This window comes from Tiliqua scincoides, chromosome 3 (assembly GCF_035046505.1).
Source record: "Tiliqua scincoides isolate rTilSci1 chromosome 3, rTilSci1.hap2, whole genome shotgun sequence".
NCBI lineage: Eukaryota > Metazoa > Chordata > Lepidosauria > Squamata > Scincidae > Tiliqua > Tiliqua scincoides.
Window position 1 is genome coordinate 164,133,802 of NC_089823.1, and position 25,846 is coordinate 164,159,647.

The 25,846-nt window shown below is 43.4% G+C and overlaps 1 protein-coding gene across 1 annotated transcript in view; it reads left to right on the plus strand.

The window, feature by feature from the left end:
• DNTT (DNA nucleotidylexotransferase) overlaps positions 1-25,846 on the plus strand; it is a 136,537-nt gene that overhangs the window by 83,805 nt on the left and 26,886 nt on the right. Inside the window, exon 9 of the mRNA XM_066621018.1 lies at positions 15,253-15,355. Within this exon, the coding sequence (XP_066477115.1) occupies positions 15,253-15,355 (103 nt within the window). The remainder of the gene's footprint in view (positions 1-15,252; positions 15,356-25,846) is intronic.

Genomic DNA, 25,846 nt, shown 5'->3' on the forward strand with positions numbered 1-25,846 from the left:
GTATCTGTGCGATGGGGTGACACCAGGAGTCACAGCCCCAGGCAGCAGATGAGGCAGCTATTCTACCGCCTGAGGTACATGAGCAAATGTTCACTTACCATAAGGAGACTTTTCCAGTCACCCCCCTCCAATGGATACAGTATGCACTCTGTTGGCGTGGCTGCATCAGGGGGGTGTCTGGCTAGGATTGGGCTGGGAATAGGATTCCCATTTTTGTGGAATCAAAAGTTTAAACTAACATATATGTCAAAAATACATACATTTTGCCAAATACATGGCAGAAAAACGTACATACAAAAATACAATGCAGACATAGAAAAAATGACACGTGAAAAGACATACACGTGGAACTAGATCAGATTTCCTTTATGGCAGCTTCTCTCTCCTTTCAGAGGATTTGCAAAGACAAACAAGTTGCTTGAAAGTTAGAGAAATGACAGATGAACACAGGTGTTGCCACGGGAGACACTCTAGGCAGGAAGCCACAGCCTACAAAGAGCATGCAAGTGATGGCATCAACAGGTAGCCCACCTGTAGAATTCTGGCTTGAGACCAGCAATGCCTCATATAAAAAGGGGCACCACTTATTCAAGGGAGATCATTTTATTGTGAATGCAACTTCAAGGAAGAGCAATTCCTTGTGATGCACACTTGATTGCTCTTTTGAACAAAGCAATTTGTCTCCGGTGAAATAAGCAGAGTCTTGTTGCCAACACTGTGCTTGCTCAGTCACTTGCTCTCTCTCTCTCTCACACTCACAAACACACCCATCCCACTACTTGTGCAAATACGCTCAGAAAAAAGCCTGGCACAGAATTACAAATTGGGAGGATTTATAGTTATACAGAGGCCAAAATGCTGTAAATAGTTGTGGGGCTGCTGACTGAATGGTGGAGCAAACAACTTCAGCACATCTGATTAGGCTAACAGTAACATGACACAGAATTCCCCAAAATAATATACCGCAAATACTCGCCTATAAGCAGATCCCACAGATAAGTCGAGGGCAGGCTTTGAGCCCAAAATCATGGGATTTTCTATGACCCTCGGATAAGTCGGGGGGGGGGGTTTAACTTAGGGGGGTGTCTGACTATAGTTTTGTCAGATTTTACCCAAGGCCAGATCCTGAAAAATAACCTACCACTAATTGTTACCTAAGAACTGTAGTCTCTAATTTATTAAAAAATATAGTAAAAGATCATAAGACACATTTTTATTCTTTTTAAATTCTGGTCTTCACCACCTTTTTGTAAACACTATCAGAGTAAGTGCACTGTAAACAACATACCAGTGGTTCCCAACCTAGTATTCATGTGCTCCCAGGGACACTCAACAGGACCTTTAGGGGTTCTTGAAAAAGAATGGAATAATGGCATAAAAAGGCAGGTTGTGCTCCAGAATACCTTGCAAGGACCAGCAAGGCAGGTAGGGAGGTAGCTAGTTGGCTGCGAAAGCCCCACCAATAGCTAGTTTTTGGTCATCAATTCATGTATGAACCAGTGATTGAAAACCAGCACAATAGAAAAGCTGAAACATAATATGGAAAGTGATCAATCACCCAGAATTTCTCAGCACACTTCTGGTGCAAAACAGTGCAAAGGCAGAGTCTTTTGTTCTTCAAACAGATAAAAAGAGAAAACACTGTGATGAATACATGAAGTCTGGGCTTTCCTAGAGAGGATATTATTACAAACATTTTGCTAATATGAAGGGTACAATTTATGGAAATGGGCTGCCAAGGGATATGCAAGTGAAAAAGGTTGGGAACCACTGCAGGAGAACCATGAATCAAATCCACCTTTAAAGGTGTCTGGTGTGTTAAGCCAGAAGCTCTATATACAACATACAACCCATAACACATAACTGAGAGTGTGCCATTCAGTTCACAGCAGAGAGATGCAGCTGCATATATTTGCAACCCTTTTTACTCAGAAGTAGACCCACTGCTTTCCATGGGTGTATTCTTAAATAATGGTGCACTATTTAATTGTAGCCTGGGACTTTGTTTCAAATAGAAAGGAGGATCCCATCCTGGTGTTGAAAAGAAAGACCTGCTTTGCAAGCATTTGCAAAAGGGAAAGAAGGAAGGAGAATAAAAGGTTAACTTTGGCTGGAATTTCCCAGTTGCTGTAGAAACAAATGATCTCTGTGGTGCCTGCCTGCTGTTTGAGAAAGAATGGAAACTTTTCAGAGTTGAAAGGCTCTGCCCTCTGATTGACCCGGAGATAAGGCGAGGTGATAATTTGAGCTTGATTGCTTTGTAAACATTTTATGTACTTTCCTATATCAGCTCATTGAGCTGTGCAATCGAGAAGTTGATTTGTTATCTGGCTGACCAAATGTATATAGTGTAGATTTGTTTGTTTTATATGCCAATAAAGGATTTTTTAAAAATAAAAAAAAATGTACTATAGGTGAATATCTACAGTAGGTTTTATTTTATATATTATATTGGCAACCTTCAGTCTCGAAAGACTATGGTATCGCGCTCTGAAAGGTGGTTCTGGCACAGCGTCTAGTGTGGCTGAAAAGGCCAATCCGGGAGTGACAATCCCTTCCACACCGGGAGCAAGTGCAGTCTGTCCCTGGTCTGTCTCCCTGGCTATGGGCCTTCCTTCTTTGCCTCTTAGCCTCAGACTGTTGGCAAAGTGTCTCTTCAAACTGGGAAAGGCCATGCTGCACAGCCTGCCTCCAAGCGGGCCGCTCAGAGGCCAGGGTTTCCCACTTGTTGAGGTCCATCCCTAAGGCCTTCAGATCCCTCTTGCAGATGTCCTTGTATCGCAGCTGTGGTCTACCTGTAGGGCACTTTCCTTGCACGAGTTCTCCATAGAGGAGATCCTTTGGGATCCAGCCATCATCCATTCTCACGACATGACCAAGCCAACGCAGGCGTCTCTGTTTCAGCAGTGAATACATGCTAGGGATTCCAGCACGTTCCAGGACTGTGTTGTTTGGAACTTTGTCCTGCCAGGTGATGCCGAGGATGCGTCGGAGGCAGCGCATGTGGAAAGCGCTCAGTTTCCTCTCCTGTTGTGAGCGAAGAGTCCATGACTCGCTGCAGTACAGAAGTGTACTCAGGACGCAAGCTCTGTAGACCTGGATCTTGGTATGTTCTGTCAGCTTCTTGTTGGACCAGACTCTCTTTGTGAGTCTGGAAAACGTGGTAGCTGCTTTACCGATGTGCTTGTTTAGCTCGGTATCGAGAGAAAGAGTGTCGGAGATCGTTGAGCCAAGGTACACAAAGTCATGGACAACCTCCAGTTCATGTTCAGAGATTGTAATGCAGGGAGGTGAGTCCACATCCTGAACCATGACCTGTGTTTTCTTCAGGCTGATTGTCAGTCCAAAATCTTGGCAGTAAAGATTAGAAGGTTTTATTAAGAGATATAGAAAAGCAAGAAAAAGGCAGTGTTTGCATGTAAGATCAATTGAGTTTTACATTGAGTTTTAAGTGGTCATAGTGATAGGATATTTGAAAACAGCTCAGTTTGGAAGGCATGGATTAAACAGAAAGGGGAAGGTGGAGAAAAGAGAGCCAGGTTGTATATTGGGCTGAGTTGCCTTTGCTAGAGGCAATTTAACATGAGAGAAGGAGAGGATTAGCAGGAGGTTTAAAATAGGCAATGGAGAATGGAGGTTCCATAAAGGAGAAAGAATTGTTAGTAAGGGTTGGAGAGAGGAAGAGAAATCATCTATGCTTAATCTGCTGGGTAGAGTGGGGTATGATGTTCTTTTGCAAACCGAGGCCAGGCTGCGTGGCTTCAGATACCAAGGAAAAAGAAAAAAATGCAACCAAAAAGGTGCCCCTAGGTGTGCAGGGAAAGTAGCTCCTCCTGAGGTGAGAACAGTTACCAAGGTTCTCCAAATGGGGAAAACCTTACAATAATGAACTGAGTGGAAGTCTCTGTTGGAGGGGCAGACTATGACAGCTGTGAATGAAGAAAATACCAAAATTCTGCTCGCAGAGCAGGGATAGTTGCAGTGTACTGTATTCAGAAGCTTAGCCCCACTGAGGAATTCAATAGGAATTACTCTCATATAATCTGTATAGGATTATAACCTCAATGTTCCTGAAAAATCCTGGAAGATCACATAGGTTATAGAAGTTAAAACCATCCATTTGGATTCTTTTTTAAAATTATATTTCCTTTTCTTTTTTTCAAGTTAGATAATTATCTAATGTTGCATACCTAGGAAAGTCCCCCAAGTACATGTACATAGAAACCAAGCAACTGCTTGTTTTTGGGTGGCTCCATTTCCTATACAAACTGATGGCACTTGACCACGTGAGTTCACAGTTATATAGGCAATGAACATTTGGATGGATCATTCAGTGTTTTCCCACTGGTATAGGAAAATGCTGGCTTTTCATGAAATCTATTTGACTCAATTGAATGAAAGACTAAGCAGAATGATATGTAACGATGAGCTAGCAGAATACAGGAAATTAAGTAGGATTTAATGATACACAAGCCTTGGAATAGCTCTATTTACTAGGGTGATTTTTCACTCTGATGGAGCAATTCTTTAATCAGATGCACCTGTTTGTTCAGAATTGACATCAATGGATGGTCTTTCAGTTACAATATTATTGTCCACTGTACAAACTATGGGTCAGTACCTCTCTACACTCTAGGCACATAAAACTAACTCTGAATTATCTGTTTCTTCTGTGATAGTCCCAAGCCAATAAGTTTCCCCCTCCCTCTATATAATAAAGAATGCAGGTTTCAGTCTATAATGAATTATTTTAGACACAGCCTTTGTGGTGTCTTGTCATCCCTTGTTTGGTGTGCCATGCTATCATGATTCTCTGTAGCTTCTGACCATACATCATGATGAATCGTAAAATGAAATCTTGCCTCTGGCTTTGTCATCAATCTTGCATTTTCGTCCCCAGTTGGCAGATGAAGGAATAAAGATCATGAAGCAAATGCTCAGGTGAGCTTGATACAGAGCTTATATGATCAAATGCCTGGGATTTCATCTTCCCAACTCTCTCTCCTTCTGCTTTCTGTTTTCTTAACAAACAGAAAGTGCACAGCAGAAACCCTGAGAAGAATGGTAACCTTTTTTGCAGTTTTCTCTACTTCATGTTCTTCCCACCATCTTTTTTTTTTTTTTTGGGGGGGGGGGGGGAGGATTGTTAACTTTGGTTCCATTGGTCCAATGAACCTTTACTTTCTTACCTTTAAAATATTTCAGTGGTGATTTCACTGACAGTGTGAGTATTAATACTGTCTTGAAAATTCGAGCTGACAGGAACGCACGTCTGACCTGCAATGTCGTGACATTCTGTTTCTAGACTTTTTAAATTTTTCTTTGCCAGATTCAATTCTTGTGCTCTTTCCTAAAGAATCTGGGAATTTGTAATTTTTACAAAATTTACTAAAAGTTCTAAAAGGTATATAATAAGGTCAAATAAGTTCCGACTGCAAAGAGTAATGGTATAAATTGAAAAGTATTAAACAGTCAGGTAAACTACATCTCAGTAACTTGCTTCACCTTAGTTATAAAGAGTTACAAACAAAATATTAAAATAATACAATTAAGGGCGCAATCCTAACCCCTTATGTCAGTGCTTTCCAACACTGACCTAAGGGCAATGCAGCTCTGAGGTAAGGGAACAAACATTCCCTTACTTTGAGGAGGCCTCCATGAGTGACACCCAACTGCAGGATGCAGCACACATCCTATTGGCACTGCTACGCTGGTGCTGGAAAGCACTGACATAAGGGGTTAGGATTGCGCCCTAAATTGATTGATTAGCATGGACAATTTATCACCCAGTCAGTGTCAAGTAAAGGCAACATTTACATTCCCCAAGTGCATAGTCTCCTATGTTTATTTACACATTATAGAAACATGTATTTCATGGTGACAAGTTGAAAATGAAAAAGAAGTTACTACCTCAAATTACTATTCAGATGAATAATGATATGTGCGATAATAGATATTAGAAACTAATAGGGGCAGTAGGATATAAGAGATAATACTTTTGTACTGTTAAGGAACTTCCTGTGCTGTTTGCAGTGCACACCAGCAACTAGCCATTAGCCAGACAGGGTCTCACTGCACTGATGGCTAGATGCTGGTGTGCAGTACAAACAGCACAGGAAGTTCCCTGAAGAAAGCAAAGTACTTTTGCTCCTAAAACATAGGCTACACTGGAAGTTGCCTTAGAAGTGTTCTTAAATGTTTTTACTTTTTCACAGATTTTTGTTTTTCCCCAGGGAGCAAAAGTGCCGAATGTGATGTAATGTGTTTTTATTTCAAGGGCGCATTTTTATAAATTATAATCATAAATTATAATTGCTTTGAAAGTGTACCAGGTAGGTGATATAGGTAGTATAGTGTCCACATATGCGGCCACAGTCATTACTCATGCACCCTCCCAGTCGAGTCCAACCACCCTACAGTGACCAATATGTAGAGGTGTTTAGGATTGCACCCTTAGAGAGACTTTGGGCCCAATCCTATCCAGCTTTCCAGCACAGATGCAGGGTTGTGGGCTGCGTTCTGTGGTGGGGAGGCAGTTACAAAGGCCTCCTCAAAGTAAGGCAACTTTCCCTACTTCAGTGCTGCTTTGGTGCTGGAACGTTGGATAGAGTTGTGCCCTTTGTGTAGTTATAAGGTTCCCCCCCCCCCAGATTTGTGTGGTTATAATTCTCTAGTCTATAGCTTTAAATGTAACTCTCCAAGTGAAGTGCAAAAAAATCCAGGCTATTTTAAGAGCAATGTACACCATCATGTATTTTAGTACAGTTGAAGGAAAATAGCATCTGGTACATCTGCAATAGTTGTAAAGCAGTTTATGATGTGCTGTTCCCATATTTTATTCTTTGTATGGACTGCCTGCTGATCAGTGAACTCATAAAATATTTTGATATTACAGGATGTGATCCTTTGTAGTTCATGAATAGCTTTAGATGCATCTGAAATGCTATTTGAAAAATCAAGCATTTTAAACAGCATACACAATCTACCGATCAGTTCAACATGTCCATCCTAAGTATCCTGTCCAACAGAAATCTATAAGTACGAGAATTTTAAGTGGGATGCATTGTATATCATACTGAATATTTATGCTGGCTGAACCTCTGATGGTTCAGCATTTGGAAAGTGCCACCTATATATAGTAAATAATACTAAGGATAAAGCTGCCAAAGGTTGGAATTACAAAATAAGTCAGATGGATTGGTACAGGTTCAGCAAACTGTAGTATCTGCCCAGCTGTGAGTGGATAGGTGCAGACCCAAGCACAGTGCCACTTAGTGATCCTTCTGGTAAATGCCAGATGTCTCTATATGCCTTGAAATACATATTTCTGTCAAATGCTGGCACTAGGTTGCTGGGGACACTGGGCCAAAACTCTCTACTGAGGCTCCATGGTGCCCCTGCTTAAACCCTGATGGCAGATCAGGTGTGGACCCTCAGATAACCTCTGACGCCACCTTGTGTTGTACTGGTAAATTGTAGAGTATGAGAGTTTAGTCCATAGCCATATTTACTGATGCTATGGCATACATACATACATCTACTTTAATTTTTTTTTTTAGGGTTTTTCTTCTACCACCAATTATTTCTACAGGTAGACTTTTTTTATCCATGGGTTCTGAATCCATGGGGTGGCCTAACCTGGACCTAAGTATGCAACTGTGGCTTCTCTGGGCCTCAGCATGCCTTATAAGGGCATAAAAGCATAACTTCTGGTTTCCCCCAAGAAACTGGAAGTTGCGTTTTTTTGTCCGGAACGAGCATTCTGAGGGTTGGCAAAGCTGCACGCAGCCTCCCTGGCCTTAAGAACACCCTCTGGACATGAAGGGAGCATAGATCCAGTCACGTTTGGAGGGCCTTAGTGCCCTAATCTGTGGATTTGATCATCTGTGGATTTTGATATCCATGGGGGTTTGGGGAACAGAACCCCTGCGGATAACAAGGGCCCACTGGTACTTTGAAACTTAGTATATTGCTTGTATAATTAAGATTGTAACATGAGCTCAGTACAGTACTGTCTCTCAGCCACCCCTTGTGAAAGATGATGGACTTGACATTAACATGTTCCCCTAGGTGTGTTTCCCTTCTGCTGAGACTGATGCCACTTCTCCACTAAGATCCTTTGAAAAAAGTTTCACCCGAAGCACCTGAGCTCTTTTGCGGATGAGGTCATTGTTCCTGCTGCAGAAGTCACAGAGCTCTGCTCAGCCCCACACCCCCTTGACTATATTCTTATTTGTCCTTTTGTTCTCCATTCCTAGCCAGGACACAGATTTTTTATTAGTCAAAATTGAACTTGTAATATACAGTCTGCTGTAACGACTTCTTTTGTTATCAAAAGGAATGGTTATAGTTTCAGTACATCTAACAATCTCCCAGCAGGGCAGAGTCCTAATGCCGTAAGGGGATGCGTTTAAAGCTTAGCAGACCTTTCCAAAGTGCTATGAATTTAGTCTGGAGATATCGCATTTGACTTTACTTTCTGTTTATGGTTTCTTGTCACATATCTGGTTAATGTAAGCATTTAATCATACAGGCATGTGATTTGCGGTTAGTACTTTCCCTGACACTTTGAGGGGTTGGAGAGTTACAACAAGCTGATAGTTTACCTAGAGGCAAGAGCAGAAATGGAAGTCCAGTGTTTCACCCCGTAAGCACTTGAACGCTGTATGAGCATGAAAATTACTGAATGGTTTGTAAGGGTTTGACAGATAGTCATCCTCCCCAAGAACGCATGTTGGAGGCTTTCCATTAGTAAACTTTTTGTATACGCTAGGAAAAGAAATAATGCTCACTCAGATTTCAACAAAATGAAGCAGGAGTCCCTTCTATTCTTTTGAGCAGCAACAAAAGAGAGAATTACTTCAGATTCCTTTTTATCTAACTGTCATAAACATGCCTTTAGAAAATGACTTTATACATAACAATGGCATGTTCACTCCTGAACCCCTCAGGCAGCTAATAAAAAATGTTTAATGTTTATATGGTGTATCAAGAGTTCAGAGTATTCCATTTGCATTTTGTTGCTTTCAGGCAGAGTGAAATAACCACACAGTATCCTTTAAGCTCGGCCCAGTGTTCATGCTCCCCACATCTGTTCCTTTGGCCTAGGAGGCCTTTTGATGCCATGAGATAGCGTGCAGATAAAGATTACCTTTTCTGGAGACAGGGAGTGAGTTTGATATTGGTGCTCTCATGATGCATTCACCGAAACTGATGGCTATTTTGTTGATTGATGGCCTGAAGAACAGCAAGTTTTTTTTGGTGATTGACATGGTTGCATCCAGCCATTCTCTCTCACTGCTTCTTTGGCATGGTTTTGAGATTATCTCAAGCAGACAAAGAAGAAGAGAGTTTCCACATGTCTACCTATGTATGGACCCCATGTATGTACCTATTTACATGTACACAGAAATATTCTCAGGACCAATCCTATGCAACTTTCCAGCATCGATACAGCTGCAATGCAGCCCCGTGACTGCCCCTTCCATGACTGCCCCCTCGCTGCAGGTTGCAGCACATGACCCATTGGCATGGCTGCATAAGCTCTGGACAGTAGGATAGGCCTGGGCCAAACATTTTTCCTTCTTACTGCAGGTAGACTTTCTTGGGATGGTCTTTTAACTCTTAAGTTCGTTTTTGAGCAGCATCATGAACAAAAGTAGGAAGTTGGTGGGGGAAGGACGGACTAAAAAGCCCTGGCACATGTATAAGTCATGAATGGCCCTTTGTTACTCCAACCTGCAACCTACCTGCAGATTTCCACTGGTTACAGACACAGTGTTCTGAACAAAATATATCAGTTTTATTCAATTTTTGGTGATGCTTAGAACCAGAAATAGCTCCTTTAAAAAAAAAAAAAAGGCAGGTTTAGCAACTCTGGCTAGATGCAGGAGGGTCACCTTGGCAAAAGGTTTCATCACTGCTGGGCAATTTGACAGGCCACTGAAATACTTTTTTTGATGACACAACAATGTAAGTAGTACTTGCTTGTCATATGCAAAATGGTGACATTGATATTTACCTCATCTTGCTGTTTCTCCTCCAGTTTCATTTTACAGCCCCAAACTGCAAATAGCTGAGAAATTATAGACAAAAAGCTGACAAAAATGCAAGATCTTTAAATAACCAGTGTAGATCAGCAATTAATCCCCTGAAACCTTGTGCAAGTTTCACAATTTTCAGATGTCTGTTTGCATGGTGACCTCGTCTCTGTATTCTGAAACTACTGAAATCACACCCCCTCCTAAAGAGTATATATCTTTATGAAATGAATCTATTTTCTTGATGTCATGCATATTGTATCTTCTACTGGCCCTACACTGAAGCATTGAACTATCAAGTCAAGGAAACCTAGAATGTCCCATAGCCCCATGCCCACTTTGCAGATGGCATCTTCAGACAAGACTAATTGCCATCTGGAACCCTATAATATTGTCAGTACTGGGCTGGATGGGCCAATGGTGTGACACCGTCAGCCAGCTTCCTATGATGTGAAAAATCTTGGGACCAGCAGTGTTGGTGCAAGCATTTAACACTATAGGGAAAGCAGCGTCAATGCTGAGGAGTGTTCCGTTCTGCATTCTTTCTCATTGGATGAGTCTGTTTCAGTACATTCACTGCAGTAAAAGCAAAACATGAGTGCAGATTCCTTTTTCAGAACATTCTTCCTCCGTGTTCCTATTACATCCTAGCATAAGCTGCTCCATACAGTAACCAGAGCAATCCTTTCTCTAAAGCTCTCAAACAGCTGTGCTCAGCAAGTGTATTGAGGACCTGATTTGCAAAGAAATGTATGATGGTATGTAAGAGATGCTAAACCAATGACTGAAGTGAGCTATATTGCTTGTGACAGCCCCGGTACCTTCAAGTTCAGTTAATTCATGCTGCAATAGAGACATATTAGTTACTTCTCTTCATTAAGACTGCCTAGCTCAGAGCCTTTCATATTGCCTTATATCTTGTTCAATCCTTTTGGCATTATTTGAGGATGTGTTAGTTTAAGAATGCAGCCTCTTAATCCTCCCACCAGAAATGCAGTATATGGGATGCCCCATTTACTATATCAGGGATTGATTTTTCCCATCTTTTTCTCTTACAAGTAAAAGACTTTTAGTTTTGTTCTTTGCCTCCCTTCATCTTAGGACAATGAAATACATGGAGTGCTAAAACGACAAGGTCCTATCACTGGAAACAGAGTCTGGCTAGAGATGTGGGATGGATCACATTGAATGGCTTAACTTGACTTTAGAAAGAAGGTCCTAAAACCATAGCACAAGAGGGCTGACCCAGAGTTGGCCACAGGTCCAGTCTGATGTGAATGAAAGAGACTGGAATAGGAATGTGAGGGAACAGTACAAAAATATTGAGAGAAACAGCAGCCAGGGAGACTCATACAGTTGTCAGGATAGAAGAAGCCCTTTATTGAGTCATACTGATCATCCTTATAACTTAATACTGTTAACTCTGATTAGAGCAGCTCTCCAAACTCTCCCACATAAGGGTGTTTCTGAATGTCCTGTACTGCCATCAGGCAATTGCTTTATATTTTGTAGAGCAATGGTTCTCGCACATTTAGCACCAGGACCCACTTTTTAGAATGAGAATCTGTCATGACCGGAAGTGACATCATCAAGCAGGAAAATGTTTAACAATCCTAGGCTGCAATCCCCGGGAGTAAGTCTTACTTACTTACTTACTTACTTACTGCACTTACCCAGGAGTAAGTCCCATTTACTATCGTTGTTAAAAGAATATACATAGTAGTTTGTTAAAATACAAGTCTGTAACATTTCCAGAAATGCCGTTACATACCATGGTAGCATCAAGTCTAATATATTAAAAATAAAATATTGAAATGGACCCACCTGAAATTGGCTTGTGACCCATCTAGTGGGTCCCGACCCACAGTTTGAGAAACACTGTTTTAGAGACTTCCTAGTCTGCTCAGACTCCTGCTGTATGTTACCTTTGTTGACTTTCAGGTTACATACCTTTGCTTATATTTCAAGAAGAGCTCTCAAGGGGTGATTCTTCTCTTCATATTGACTGGCTATTTGTCTCTATCAAAATTTACATGAACTAAACTTGAGTTGAGTCAAGAGAAGATGAATGAACTGGAAGGCAAGATAAATTCTGCAATAACACTATTTTTTTTAAAAGAACTGGTAAATATAAATAGAGGGAACCGATTAAACAGTGCTTACTCCCAATGTTTAACACCCATGTCCTCCATATTAGGCATAGGCAAGCATAAATCACAGGGTGAGGCATCTTGAAGATGATTTACTGGATTGAATGTGTTCATGCAGCGCATCCAATCCCCATGACATACATACTCAGGTTTCATTCCATATTAATCTCACATAGTTGATGGGAAGGACTGTGGAACGAATGTGGGGCTTTTGAATGATCCTATGTGCTAAGTTTGTGTGGTTATCCACCAGAAAAAAAGATGACTTATTTTTAGTAAGTCATACTGTCAGTTTCATGGTTTAAAATTAAGAGTTGAAGAAGCTGTTGTGTGCATATGCCTTTGTTGACAGGATGTAGATGATTCTGGGAAATAGACTTTTCATAAGACACTGGTTCTCGGCCTTCCTTCCACACCTTTCACAATCCTGTTTTCCACTAGCTTAGTTTCCAAATCTTCCCAATCCCCTAACTTAGCTGGGTTCTAGTGTCTGGCACTCTCTTTTCAACTGACTTTTGCCAATGCTTTCTGGAGATTGTGCGAATAGGGAGAAAGACCACTGTGGATTGAGCCACACATACTGGGAAGAACAGCACTATTACCAGAAGTGGCCCAAGACCACTTGGCATATGAAGTGAATGTAGCCCCTTTATCTCATGGTGTGCCAACTACTTCTTTCACTTCCTGGATTAAAAAACAAAGAAAGGAATGGAGTGAAAAAGGAAGCGTCCATGAGAGGAGGCTGATGGGCTAGAGCAGGGGTCTCCAAACCCCGGCCCAGGGGCCAGATGCGGCTCGCAGCAAGCCTCTTTCCGACCCGCGGCCAACCTCTTGTCCCCTGAAAGCCTGTGGCCCACTCAGCTGAACATGACCAGAACTGTGCTCTGATTGTGTCTGGAGGGTGTTCTGAGGGCCAGAAGGGTTGAATGAATGAGCCCATTCATTCATGTATTCACTCATCTAAGTTCCATCTCTAATTTATTTATTTAAATTTTATATTTAAAAATTTTTTTCCGGCCCTCCACACCACGCCAGATATTTGATGCAGCCCTCTAGCCAAAATGTTTGGAGACCCCTGGGCTAGAGCATCACTGAGAGCCCAATCCTGTCCTTACCCCTCCCCTGCTGGTACAGCTGCACTGAAATAGGAGTGCGCTGTATCCAGTGGGGTGGATCAGGAGTCTTCAGAGGGGAAAGGAGATTAAGGGCCCAATCTTATGGGCCTCTAGTGCCAGTGCTGAGCTCCAGCGCCAGCATTATCACAAAGGTGCTATAAGGCATGTCTGTGAAACCCAGAGAGGAGAGAGTGCTGATGCCGGCCCAGTGCCAGTCGGTGTAGAGCCCAGAGCTAGAGGGATGCCGCCCAGAGCAAGGGAAGAACTCCAGGTAGTGGTAAGGACTTTCAGGGCAGGGGGTGGCATTCTGGGGTGGGGGAGGAACTGGAGCAGGGGAAGGTGGGATTGGCAGAGCCCTGCTCTGCAGTATCTTATCTTATTTGTTGGGCTACAAAGCCAAACATGGAGGTTCTCAAGTCTTCACCGAAAAAGTAGCCAGTACAGATTTGAGAAGCCCCATTACAGGGCCTGGGGTTTTCCTCAGGGGAAGGGGACAAAATTCCCTTCTCCCCAGGAGACTTCAGGTGGTCCCAGTGATGGCCCTGGATATAGTGGTAGCCATTTTGGTGCTGCCACACTTGTCGGTGCTGCCATGGATAGGATTGGACTGTAAATCCCTTTTGCCCTTCATAAGCCTCCTGCTCTGCAATGGGTCTCCTCAGACCTGTGCCAGTTCTGTAGCTGGTGCAAGTCTGCAGAGAGGAAGGGATCGGGGAGGGTTCTGATGGGCAGGGTAGGATCTGGGGTGCACCATTGCCATTGGATCCACCTCTCTCACAGCCTCCCAGCGGTCATTCCTGCCTCTTCCTTGCCTAGTTTCACCCTTCCCTACTGCCTTGCCTGATCCAGCGGCCACAGCTGGATCTGGTGACGGGCAGGGAGGACTGCCACCTGTTGTGGCAGTGCTCCCAAAATATCTGCTGATGGAGTGCTCCATGTGCTGTCAGCAGCCATTTTGCAAATGCAGAATTCTGGCCGGCAGCCCTTTCTGCATAGGCTTGGGCCATTAGGCTTTGGTCCATCTGTCTCTTTCACAGTTCTTCTTCTGGTTCATTCTCTTCTTCCTTTTCCACTTCAGAGAGCAGGAGGAGGAGCAGCAGTGGAGGCAGATGAAGTGCCCCCTGCCAATCTGCTGCTTGAGGCAACTGCCTGAGGGGTCTTCATGGACCAGCCAGCCCTGACCATTATTCCGTCCATGGTGGTGTGTTAATTTCCCATATTGTATCTTTGTTGCCTTGAGCAGTAGCAAGTGGAGATCTATTCTTGTCTACTGATAGGCATATAAATACACATTCTTAATGTTTTCAGACCATTTGAGAGGTTCCATTAGAGCTATTGTTAGAGCTGAAAAGAAGAGGCCTTCATTATTCCTATATTATAAATGGAAAGAAATATGTGAGTTGCAGGCATTTCATGTTTGTCGTAAAGAAAGAAAGAGAATGAAATTACCTGCAGCCCAATACTTTCTTTTGTAATTAAAATGTCAATCAAAATTTAAACCAGAACATTTGACAGTGACCAGTCTGCCAAGCCCGTCAGAAGTTACTGCCTCAGATTAATAAAACACGTCTAGACTGGTATCTGTATCTTGATTATGATTTCCTTCAGAGAAGACAAATGCCTTCTCTTTTTTAGGATTAACAAAAAAAAGACAACATCACAAGTTACCCAAAATGATCTGCATTGTCTAGTATGGATAAGAGAAGAAATACATCAAACACTTTAAATTATTGCTAAACAAAGAACAGTGACAGACCTCATAAAAGAAATGGAAGATTTCATTTTCATTACTGGTTTTAAGAAACATTACTATCATTTTATCCTGTATGTTCCTTTTTGTAATGCAGGAGTGGGGAAAAAAACACCCACTTTTGAAGCTAGAACCTGAATTCAGCAGAAGCAGTGAGTTTTGTTTTTAATGTTGCCTCATCTGTTTGATATTGACAGGGGCAAGAAGACTGGACATGATGTAGACTTTTTGATAACTCTTCCAGGATCAAGACAGGATGGAGAACTGCTACACCAAGTGATTGACTCCTGGGTAAAGCAGGTAGGACAAATCTGTCCTAAAATCACTGTGTTCGGCATTCTTAAAATGCAACTTGATAAATGTGTGTATATACCTAATGCTTTATTTGCAACGATCAAGACCCAGAAGTTATTTTTCAATCACACTTATTGGCCTGCGTTAATTTGTAAGGAGTGCTAGACTGGGGAGGGGGGTTAATTGCATTCTGCTGCTATTCCCTGGCTGCAGACGCTTAATTGCTATCTTGCTTGCCAGAACAACTGGAGAGATTCACCTCTACAAGTTGATATATGGTTATTCCTGCTCCAGAGTTTATTTTCTAAGCAAAATCCAATCGTGCAACACCAGGTCTGTGACTCTAGCTGCAGTGACTTCACTAAAATGCCTCAAGACACTGAGTGGAAACTGCTTGTAGTCTAAAAATCAGCTATAGTCAGAAAAACTGTTATTTTTTAATAAGGTTGAGTAACTGAAATTATAACATTGGGCAGTGGTTCCCAACCTGGTGGGTCACGATGCACCAGCCAGGGAAGCAATCCCCTCTGGCCCCTTAAGGGGCTGGACAGAGCAATAGCAGCAATATGACCCCCAGGATAATTCTGCTGCCAGGGTCTGAAGTTTTTTTTTCTACTTATAGGCATTAGTGCTGGCCTCCAGGAGTGCAGGAAACCCCGCGGACATCTCCACATGGCTCCCTAAGCCTCCAGTTGAGTAAAAATAATGATCAGAAATCACTTCCAGGTTTCAAACATGAAATTGGAAGTGATTTCTGATTATTTTTACTCAACTGGAGTCTTGGGGAGCCCTGTGGAAGCATCCATGGGCCCCCTACACCCCGCATGGGCCAGTATTGACATCTGTAAGTAAACCCCCCCCTTCTGATCCCAGCAGTGGCATGATCTTGGGGATTGCGTTGTTACCATTGCCCCACTCCGCAAACACTTGTGGTACACAATTCCTCTGTAGGAGTTTGGCAACCACTGCTATAGGGTCAGGCAGCATAGGAGTCAATCAACAGTGGTACCTGGGGGGAGACAGAATGATTAGGTATCTGTTAATTCTGTAGAATTTTGGGAACAACTGATATAGAGTCAGGCTGTGTAAGATTTGATCAACAATGGTACCGGGAGGGGGGGGCAGACAGAATGGTTCGTTATCTGCTAATTTGGTATCCACTAGATTTTCCAGGAACCTAACCCTAGCAGCTAACGAGAACTGACTGTGCTTTTCAAACTCTATTTTATTCTATGTTCCTTTCCTAATGAAGAGGATGGGATTTCTAGTTTGGTCAAAAGGTGTCTTCTCTCTGAAGCAAGTTTTTCATTTTGGGCAAGTGTTTCCTGAAACCCTTTCCATGTTCATTTTTGTTTCAAGACCTCTTTTGAAAGACTAATTATTTGAAATAACACGCTCTTCATTGGTTTCTTCCACCCTTTGGAGAGCACACCAAGTTCATTCAAACGACCCTCATTAATTTTGATACAATTACACATTTTGACATTCTTGTGATAAGTTTCCTTGAAAGAGGGACTTTAGACTGTGATCCTGTACACACTTCCCTGGAAGAAAAACCCCACAGAACACAATGGGACTTGCATCTGAATAGGCGTGCATAGGATTGCACTGTTAATTATATTTTAGTCCCGTGTATCTTATGGTCTGAGTCACAGTTTTAAGTGCTTGTCATTTCTGGAGTGGGCTAAGGGGACATACTCAAAGACAGTCACCTCAGCATTTTTCAGCGGCAAACAACCTTCTCTCCTTGCCTTTTGTAACACTGCATTTCTCAATGGAGTGCTCATAAATTTTATATTATGTCTCCTGGATGGCTTACTGATGAGACTCCTCGTCTGTTAGCTACGCTGCATGCATCATGAATAGCCAAGAGTGGAATCTCTTCTATATCCATTATTTCTCTTAACCAGAAGTGAATGAATATCAATAATTCTTCATTCCCCAATTCCTCTGGGTATCCCTTTTAAGCAAAGGTTGCCTTGCTTGTTGTAAGATTCAGGCTGCTCCAGCCTGTTGGCTTCCACTTTACTGAGACTTATCACATTTCACTCAACCTGAATATTCATCTCAAGAGCTGAATCTGCCATTTTTGCTGTCTTCCTTATTTTATCTTCACATTCTTTCATTTGAATCTGTAATAGCTCCACCTATTTGTGCTATTTCATCTTGCAGGTTTCTTTTGTAACTTTTAAGGCAGTCACTGAGGGCCCTTCTTATCAGAGTCAGGTCATTCAGAGCCTTCTCTCTGCTTTCATTTGACTCTTCAGGCATATTAAGAAGCCATTGCTTGTTAATATTAATAGATTTCTTAACCCCCCTTTTCTGTAGCACAGCTAGATGGGGCAAAACAGTAAGTACTGCAGGCACAGCACTGTGCCGTGTAAGCGACCCCTCCAACTAGTTGTTGGATCAATTCTGGGCTATGACAGCTTCATGCAGGTGCTTGGCAAACCAAACGGTGTCTACTGTGCATTGCCATCACTGCCAGAAATGGCTCTGCCAGTGAGTCTGCCACTGCTTCCCTCAAGCCCCCATCCCTCCTTGCTGGATGGAGCTACCTTGACCCTCTTCCTCCTTGCTAAACGCAAATGGGAAGCAGAGCACTACTTCCTTACTACTGGTGGGCCTAGAAGGGGGCAAATGCCTCTCGGACCCTCACCCCCACCCCCACGGAGGAGCACCCAGGAGCGCTGCGGAGAGGCAGCTTGCTACCTCTCTGTCAGCACCTCAGTGCCAACTGAGCCACCCCCTCCCCTCCGCTTTTATAGGAGGATAGGAGACAGGCGCCCTAGAGAGGCACTGACGCTCTAGGGTGTCCATCTCGTCTCCTCCTATAAAGGAACAGGGGAGGGGGGCGGCCCAGTCAGCGCCGAGATGCTGCCTGAGAGGCAGCTTCCCACAGCCTCCCAGGAGTGCTCCTGGGCGCCCCTGCTCTGTCACTGAGGGTGTCCCTCAGAGGCAAAGTGGAAGTGGCGCATGCTGCTTCCTGGGCTGCTGCGGAGCCTTGCAGAGGTCTCCTTTGGAGCAGTGTGGGGCTGCTGGAAGCCTGCCTGTCTGGGGTGCCACTTCCAGCAGCCCCAGACCACTCCAGAGATGCTCCGCCGGGGCGCCCCTCCTCTGCCTCTGAGGGCGTCCCTCAGAGGTGGAGGGGAAGTGGTATGCACCCCCTCTGTTCCGAGGAGATGCTTGCCGCTTCCCAGGCCCCCATGGAGCTTTCTGCTCTGCTTGCAAGCGGCGCAGAAGGCTCCATGGGGGTCTTGGCTGCCTCCTCCGTTCCCCCTTGTTTTCAAAGGGGGAACGGAGGAGGCAGCTGCGCGGAAGTAATTGTGGTGACAATGACGTCACTGCAATTACTTCCAAGTCAGGTGCAGGGGGGCAGAGAAGGGGCGAAATGGGGTGTGGGGGGCAGAAAACTGGGGGTTGCCCCAGGCGCGGGGAGCCCCAGGAACGCCTCTGTTCCTTACCGTTCTCCTCCTCATGCAGCGCAGGACTTCCTGTGATATTTAAAGGAACTGCATGAGCAAGGATTGAGGTGAAGGTAGGCAAGTGCTCCTTCCTCACAGTTTAAAATGCTAGGAACTGTGCTAGGAAAATGCTAGGAACCGTGCTGTTGGGGTGGTGGAGCGGAGATTCCTGTTGGTATTTGAGTGTGGAGTCGTCCTCCCCCCCCCCCCCGGAGCAGCATGCTGACAAAGTCTCTTGCCATACATATAGGGAGGGAAGCAGGTTGTTTTTGCAAAATGCTCCCTTTGTGTACAAAGTGCTCTTTCTCCATGTTCCTGTAAGCTCTAAGTATGCGCAACAAAAGGCCAGAGATGTTTAGCTCCATGCCACGAACCCTTTCACCTGAATTCTGGTCTCCTTGGGAGGTGTTTTAGAATAAGGGTTGGCATGCTGTGATTGGCTGCAAAGTGTAATCTGCATCCTATGCTCCTCTGTAGGAAAGTGGTGGGGTCAGAGAGGTGATGGGAACTGAGATTTTCTCGTGTTATTTCCTCCCTCATTGTTTCTGATGGGTTTTATAATTTCTATGCTAGCGCTGATGTTAGTGTAGCATTTTGCTGCTATCACACTGATATAACACCCTTGCATCAAATCAGCTCAAGATCTTAGAACTAGTGTGAAGATTTGAACCTGGACTGAAATGTTAACAAGGCAGAATACACAATTGCACAATGATCTTACAAGAGAGAATATTTAAGCCAAGCCTTTCTCTTATTCCTAGCCTGGGTTCCCCATGGTTTATAGTGTGTCAGCCTGCTGCCCCACTGCCACTTGTGTTACCTGACCTTGATGCCATGTCAGTTCTTATAATTCCTTTCTAAGCATCAGAACTGAAGACATTGGCTGTCAACCAAATCAAAATGCAAAAAAACAAAGAGAAGAATTATACTCCTCCTGGCTTTTCTAAAAAGCACCTTTGATTTCTATACAAACGGAAAGCACTTTCATACTTGTGACAGCAAGCCTATCTCTGAATTCACCCCTTTCCTGCTTTTGTGCAGCCACTTCAAAGCACAAAATGCATCAAAGAATGTCACTGAGGTCGCAATGTTGACTTCCTTTCAGCTGTGCGATGGAGAAAGAATTTTGCAGCATTTAACTTGTAAACTATGAATAAACTGAACCCTCTTCTATGTTGGGTATTTTGGAAAGTTTCCTTTTTCTTACTTGAAAGTAACATTGCCAAATCCTCCTAAAAGCTGTTGAAAACTAATACAGTAAGTCAACATTATGATGCTGTTTGATGTAGCATCATCAGGGATAAGTGAATCTAGGAAAAGAGACAAAAAAGTATCCTCTTAACTTAAAAGGGAAAACAATAAAACAGAAAAGCTCACTGCAGTCAATAGATTATCTTTTATAATAATGCTTTTCAGCATGCTTTGTGGGCCTTATGAAATGATTTTTCTGTGGCCCACAGCTTGAAATGCTGTAGGTTACTTATTAGAATACATTGAGATGCTTTATACCAGGGTTGGGAACTCGAGTCAGTGACTTGGACTTGAGTCACAAAAATGTGTGATTTTGGGTGACTTGTAGATTTGGTAGACTCTGAAAAACACTTGAGTCAGTTGCTTGACCCCCTGGCTCATCCCCATGCATGCAGACTTGAATCTACCTGTATCTAGGTGTGCTTGTTTACTGTTTTTGTGGCGTGAAAAACCTCATGGGGCCAGTATTCCGACTGGGCGAGCCACAGGAAATTTTCAGCTGGGAGGCAGGAAAAGGTTAATGTTTTTCTCTTGCAGTGAATGGGGGAGGTGAGATTGGGATTGTCTTTGATAGGAAGGAAGAAACGGATGATCATTGGACAAGGGATGGGCATTCTGATATTTTCATTGGCTGAGGGAGAATAGGAGGAGCCAAGGTGGTTCTTGCCTTATGATTAGCTTGAGAAGCCCAGGGAGGGAGAGGAGGCAGGGAATGGGGGAGGGAGTTCACAACAATCACGCTTTTCACTGCATGGCTGGTGGAGAGGAGGAACCCTTACTGAAAGACTGGCTGAAGTGGGACTACTTCTGAGTACGGCTGCAAAGGATCGAGTCGTCCTGGTAAGCCTCACAGCTGCTGCGCATGACCCTCCTCCCTCTTACCACTTCTGTCTCTGTTCTCACGCAGTCCCTCCCACCCACTCCATCTCTTTTTACAGACAGGACTGGGCAGCAGAGGAGTAGTTAAAGAAAACAACACACACACACACCCTGGCACCAGCTCCATTTTTTCCACAGCTGACTTTTTAAAGGTGGGAGGGGCAACTCAACTAGAGTCCTTTAGAGTCACTAAAGACTGACCTGGTGACTCAGAAAGTGCACCCATTATGACTCTTTTTTTGAGTCAAGTCGCAGGTAGTGGAGACTCTAGACTCAACTTGACTCGAGTAAAATTGCACTGAACTTTCCCATTTCTGCTTTATACCAAACTTTTGTAACCTGTATTTGGTGTAATATTTCAATGTGCAGTTAGGAGGATAGTGCAGGGGAGGCCATGTCATCAGGAACTTACAGCCCAATCCTGTTCAGTGCTGAAGGGCCCATGCTGTATCCAGCACTGAAACTGAGCAGGATGGAAGACTCCTTGGGTTATCCTTACCCCGTGTAGATCCCCAGCCTGCTCAATGGAGCTACTAGGATCTGTGCCAGCTAAATCGCTGCTGCAGAACCAAATAACCCCATGTAGGCCTTCTAGGGCTGGGAAGGGGTTTAGGACATAGCAGAGACCTCCTTTATCATCCCTGCCCCCTCCCAGGCCTGAATCCCCCCCATGCCCTCCTAAACATAGCCTCCATGTTTAGATGCAGTGTACTCAGATGCAATGGGAGTTGTGGGCAAACAACAGGGAATGGCTATTACCTTCATGCCCTGCTTATATTCTTTCATCACATTCATGTGCTGCTTATGGCCAGACACTTGTAGAAATAAACTTTAGGGAAGCCCTGGAATCCAGCAACAGTATTTCAGAGCATGGGAAAGAAGGCAGTGAAACTTGATCACCCTGGTGTAACACTGTTATGTGTGCTATTATACAGTTACACCACCTGGATGACTTTTCCTGGATCTGTCCCTTGAAGGCAACATTGATCTGCCTTTTTCTGCTGTGTGTTGTGTGCTTGCTCTGAAATGAAGTATAAAGAATAATATCAAAAGTAATACCCAATGAAAGTCAATACAGTTTCCCATCTGGATAACCTCTTTGATTTTGTAAGCATAGGCCTTGGGCATCTAGATCAATATTTTGACTCATATTGAAGATCTATAGGCTTTTAGCTATTGTCCTCAAAGTACTCTGAAAATAACTTCAGTACGATTTGCACCCATAGGGTTCTTTGAGAGCTCTGAGCTTCGACCTCATAGGCTCCTTCATTTCAAAACTTTTGTATAGTCATCTGCGTTTCTGCTACATAAGAAAACATAGTAGCTGTGTTGGTCCATTAGGAAAAAAAACACAAAATTAGACGATACCGTTCATTGTGTCATTTTAGTTGGTCCTTATAAAGTCTTCACCAGTTTGTGGCTTTGCATACATATAAATGATTTTATACCAAAGGTGTATAATAATAATAAATAGGAAAATACTATAGCCAGGCACTCCACATTCTACATCAAGGGATGCTTGAAATTCTCCAGTCTTGTAAATCATGCAAATTAGGTAAATTTGTATAATTCCTCCCACTTTTTATGTGTTTCACCATTTCAAAACAAAACAAAACTATTTTGCCTTTATAGTCTACTTTGGCTATTAAAGGAGGGACAGCTATGCATGTCACTGAACTAAAACCGAGAGCCTGAAAATTCTGAACTTGTACAGGAATTGAATCCCTTCATTAAAGTGGGCAATGGATTTGTTGAAATCTCAGAATCCAGAAGGGTGGATGAATAATGATTGGAGGCAAAGCTTCAAACACTAACTAGAAAAATGGTTTAATAACTAACTCAAGGATTCAAAGTAGTTTTGAAAGAAAAAGTTTACCTCTTCGTGCTTCAAGGAACTCTGTTTACAAAGAAAAAAATAATCAAATTGCTCTGGCTTAAAATCTGATAGATTCAGATCCCAATTCTTTCCCCCGCCAATGCACCCATGCCAAAAATGAATGGTGGTGGTGGTGGGGGGATTGGGAAGCTTTAGAAGGGGACAGAGAATTATTTACACCTCCATAAAATTTCTGTTCTGCAATGGGTCTCCTTCAGCCTGTGCTATCTTCTGTAGCAAGTCCAAGGAGAAAAAAGGTGTGGGGAGGCTCAAACCAGAGGGAATTGCACATGCCATTACTGCTGGATCCATCCCCTCTTGCTGCCTCCATACCTACCCTGCCTCTTGCAGCAGAGCTCCTCAAAATGGCTGTTCAAGGAGCGCTGCTCACTTCCAGTGTCATAAATCCCTGGAAAGGATTGGGCTGTAAGTTCTAACCTCTAAACCAGTGTTTCTCAAACTGTGGGTTGGGATCCACTAGGTGAACTGCAAGCCAATTTCAGGTGAGTCCCTGTTCATTTCAATGTGTATTTTATTTTTAATATATTAGACTAGGTGGGACCACAGTACGTGACTGCATTTGGGGCAATGTTATAGATCTGTACTTTTTCCAGGCTACTATGTATATGCTTTTAACAGTGATAGTCAGTGGAACTTACTCTTGGGTATGGGTGGTTAGGATGGGATGTTTGGGGATTATTTTTTCTAGACAGACCAGCAACTGCTTGGGAGGGTTAGGAGGGTTCTTCTTTATTTTAAATAATTTTTGAAACTTATTGTAAATGTTTAAATCATATTGATATAAATGATATCAGTATGATATCATTGATATAAATCAATATAATAATAATAATAATAATAATAATAATAATAGTAATAATAATAAATTATTATTTAAGGGCTCAATCCTATGGTCCGCACTGCACCTCCATGGCACAGACCACAGTTGCAAACATGCCATAAGGCACGTTTGCGGTGTTTACCGCCGGGCTTCTGCCAGAGGTGGCTCAGCTCTGGCCAGTGCTGAGCCACCGCCTGGCGGGTGCCTGTGTTCCGCAGCTTGGTGGTGCCTGCCACCGCCGGGCTGCGGAACGGCAAACGGGACGGGGACAGGGGCGTTCCGGGGAGGGGGGAGTCCAGCTTGACATGGGGAGGGGGCGGGGAGGCCGGCGTGACGCGGGGTGGGGGTGCGTGCCAGAGGTGTACCTGGGGACAGGCAGGAGGAGGTACCGCACAGCTCCACTTTGCAGGATCCTCAGCGCTGGTAGAGGCTGCATGCCTTACACGAGCGCCTTTACTTTAGCGGTGCCCTTTGGGAGCCACTAAAGTGAGTAGCCCCATTGCAGGGCTGCCTCCCTTACCTGGGGGAAGGGGACCAACGTCCCCTACTCCCAAGGTGCCTCCCGCAGTAGCGCAAGGAGGTGCTGGATTCAGCAGCAGCCCTCGTGGTGCCGCCAAGCAGGGGCTCCCTGGGCAGCTCAGGATTGGGCTGCCCATTAGGATTGGGCAGTAATTCACTTATTTGATTTGATTTTATCGTATGGGGTGTTAAAAATTTTCCTGCTCAATTTTGTCACTTCCAGCCATGACATCGCTTCCAGGTTAATGATATCACTTCCAGTGGGTCCTGACAGATTGTCATTCTAAAAAGTGGGTCCTGGTGCTAAAAAGTTTGAGAACCACTGCTCTAAACCTGAGTCAGTAAGTGGAATAGAAATGGCTTCATACCTGTTTGAATGACTGGCTCAAAAATCCAGTGATAGCAAAAGACACCTCTCTCTTGGTCATCTTAATAGTTTTGTTATCACTGAAGACATGATCCCCCCCAGCTCTTTTTTTTTTTTTTAAAGGATAGCAGCACAATCATTTCTTGGGAAGGTTGAGTCGTGGTAATTGAAAAAGAACACTTAAATGACAGTTTAAAATTTGCACATTAGATGGACCCTAAAATTATGCAGTTTGTAATTTTTACAGGCTAATAATTTTCTCCTGTTCCTGTTGCTAGAACAGTGGTTTCCTGCTACGTGAAACAATTACAGCCTCACACATGCTGACTGATTTAGCAGCTGTCTAAAGTTGGAAACATTTATGCTTGTCAAGCTATGCTAGAAGGAGATTCTAGGTCAGATCCTCAGCTGATCTAAATTGGCACAGTTTCCCTGGGAGTCTATGGAATACTGCCATTTTCCTCTTGTTGACTCTCTGGCATGCTCTGCAATGTTACCAATGATATACAATACCACTAGATTTTTAAAGCAGGAAGAAAAACCTAGTGGGTGAGAACTTACAGAGTATGGTTAGAAGCAGGATGTTTACTGCTAATATTTTATCATGCCTTGGATGGTTAATATTCCTGTGTCTGAGGTGGAAATTGAAATGAAGCATACCCAAGGTGCTAGAATTATAAACCCACAACTGTATTGAAGATAAAGGTGGTGACGTGGGAAGGGTGACAGGGCAGGAAAAAGGCAAATTGGGTCTGGGAAGGGGCAGATTCGATGGCAGCAGTGGTCACCAAATCCTAAGCCCCTTTCTGGACCTGATCTTTCAGTGTGGGTCCACACAGACCTGTGCAGCAAATTTGCTAGTGCAGGTCTGAATAGATCCCTCCGTACTGTGGAGGCTTACCCAGAAGAGACTGTCATAACTATCCTCCTTCCATTTTGGCCATTTTGGCCTTGCTGCATTGGTGTTGATAGGGGGAAATAGGATTGGGCTCTTAAATGAGTATTATTAACATCACAGACAATTGGTCTGTATGAGGCAAGTCTTTCTTTTTTAATGCTAAAAAGGGGGTTCTGTCTCCACTAGAGTCCAGGGATACTTGCCTATATTAATGTTGAGCACCACAGTAAACCCTTATTGTCCATGAGAATCTTCAGCTCGGCTAAAAATGAAAGCCAATATGTAATTTTATACAAAATACAATAGCAGGAATATTGGGGGAAAATATGCTTGCAGAATTGGCCTGGAGTGCTGTTCTCTTCATTTATGTAACCTATTCAGATTAGGACCTTTTCAGTTTTC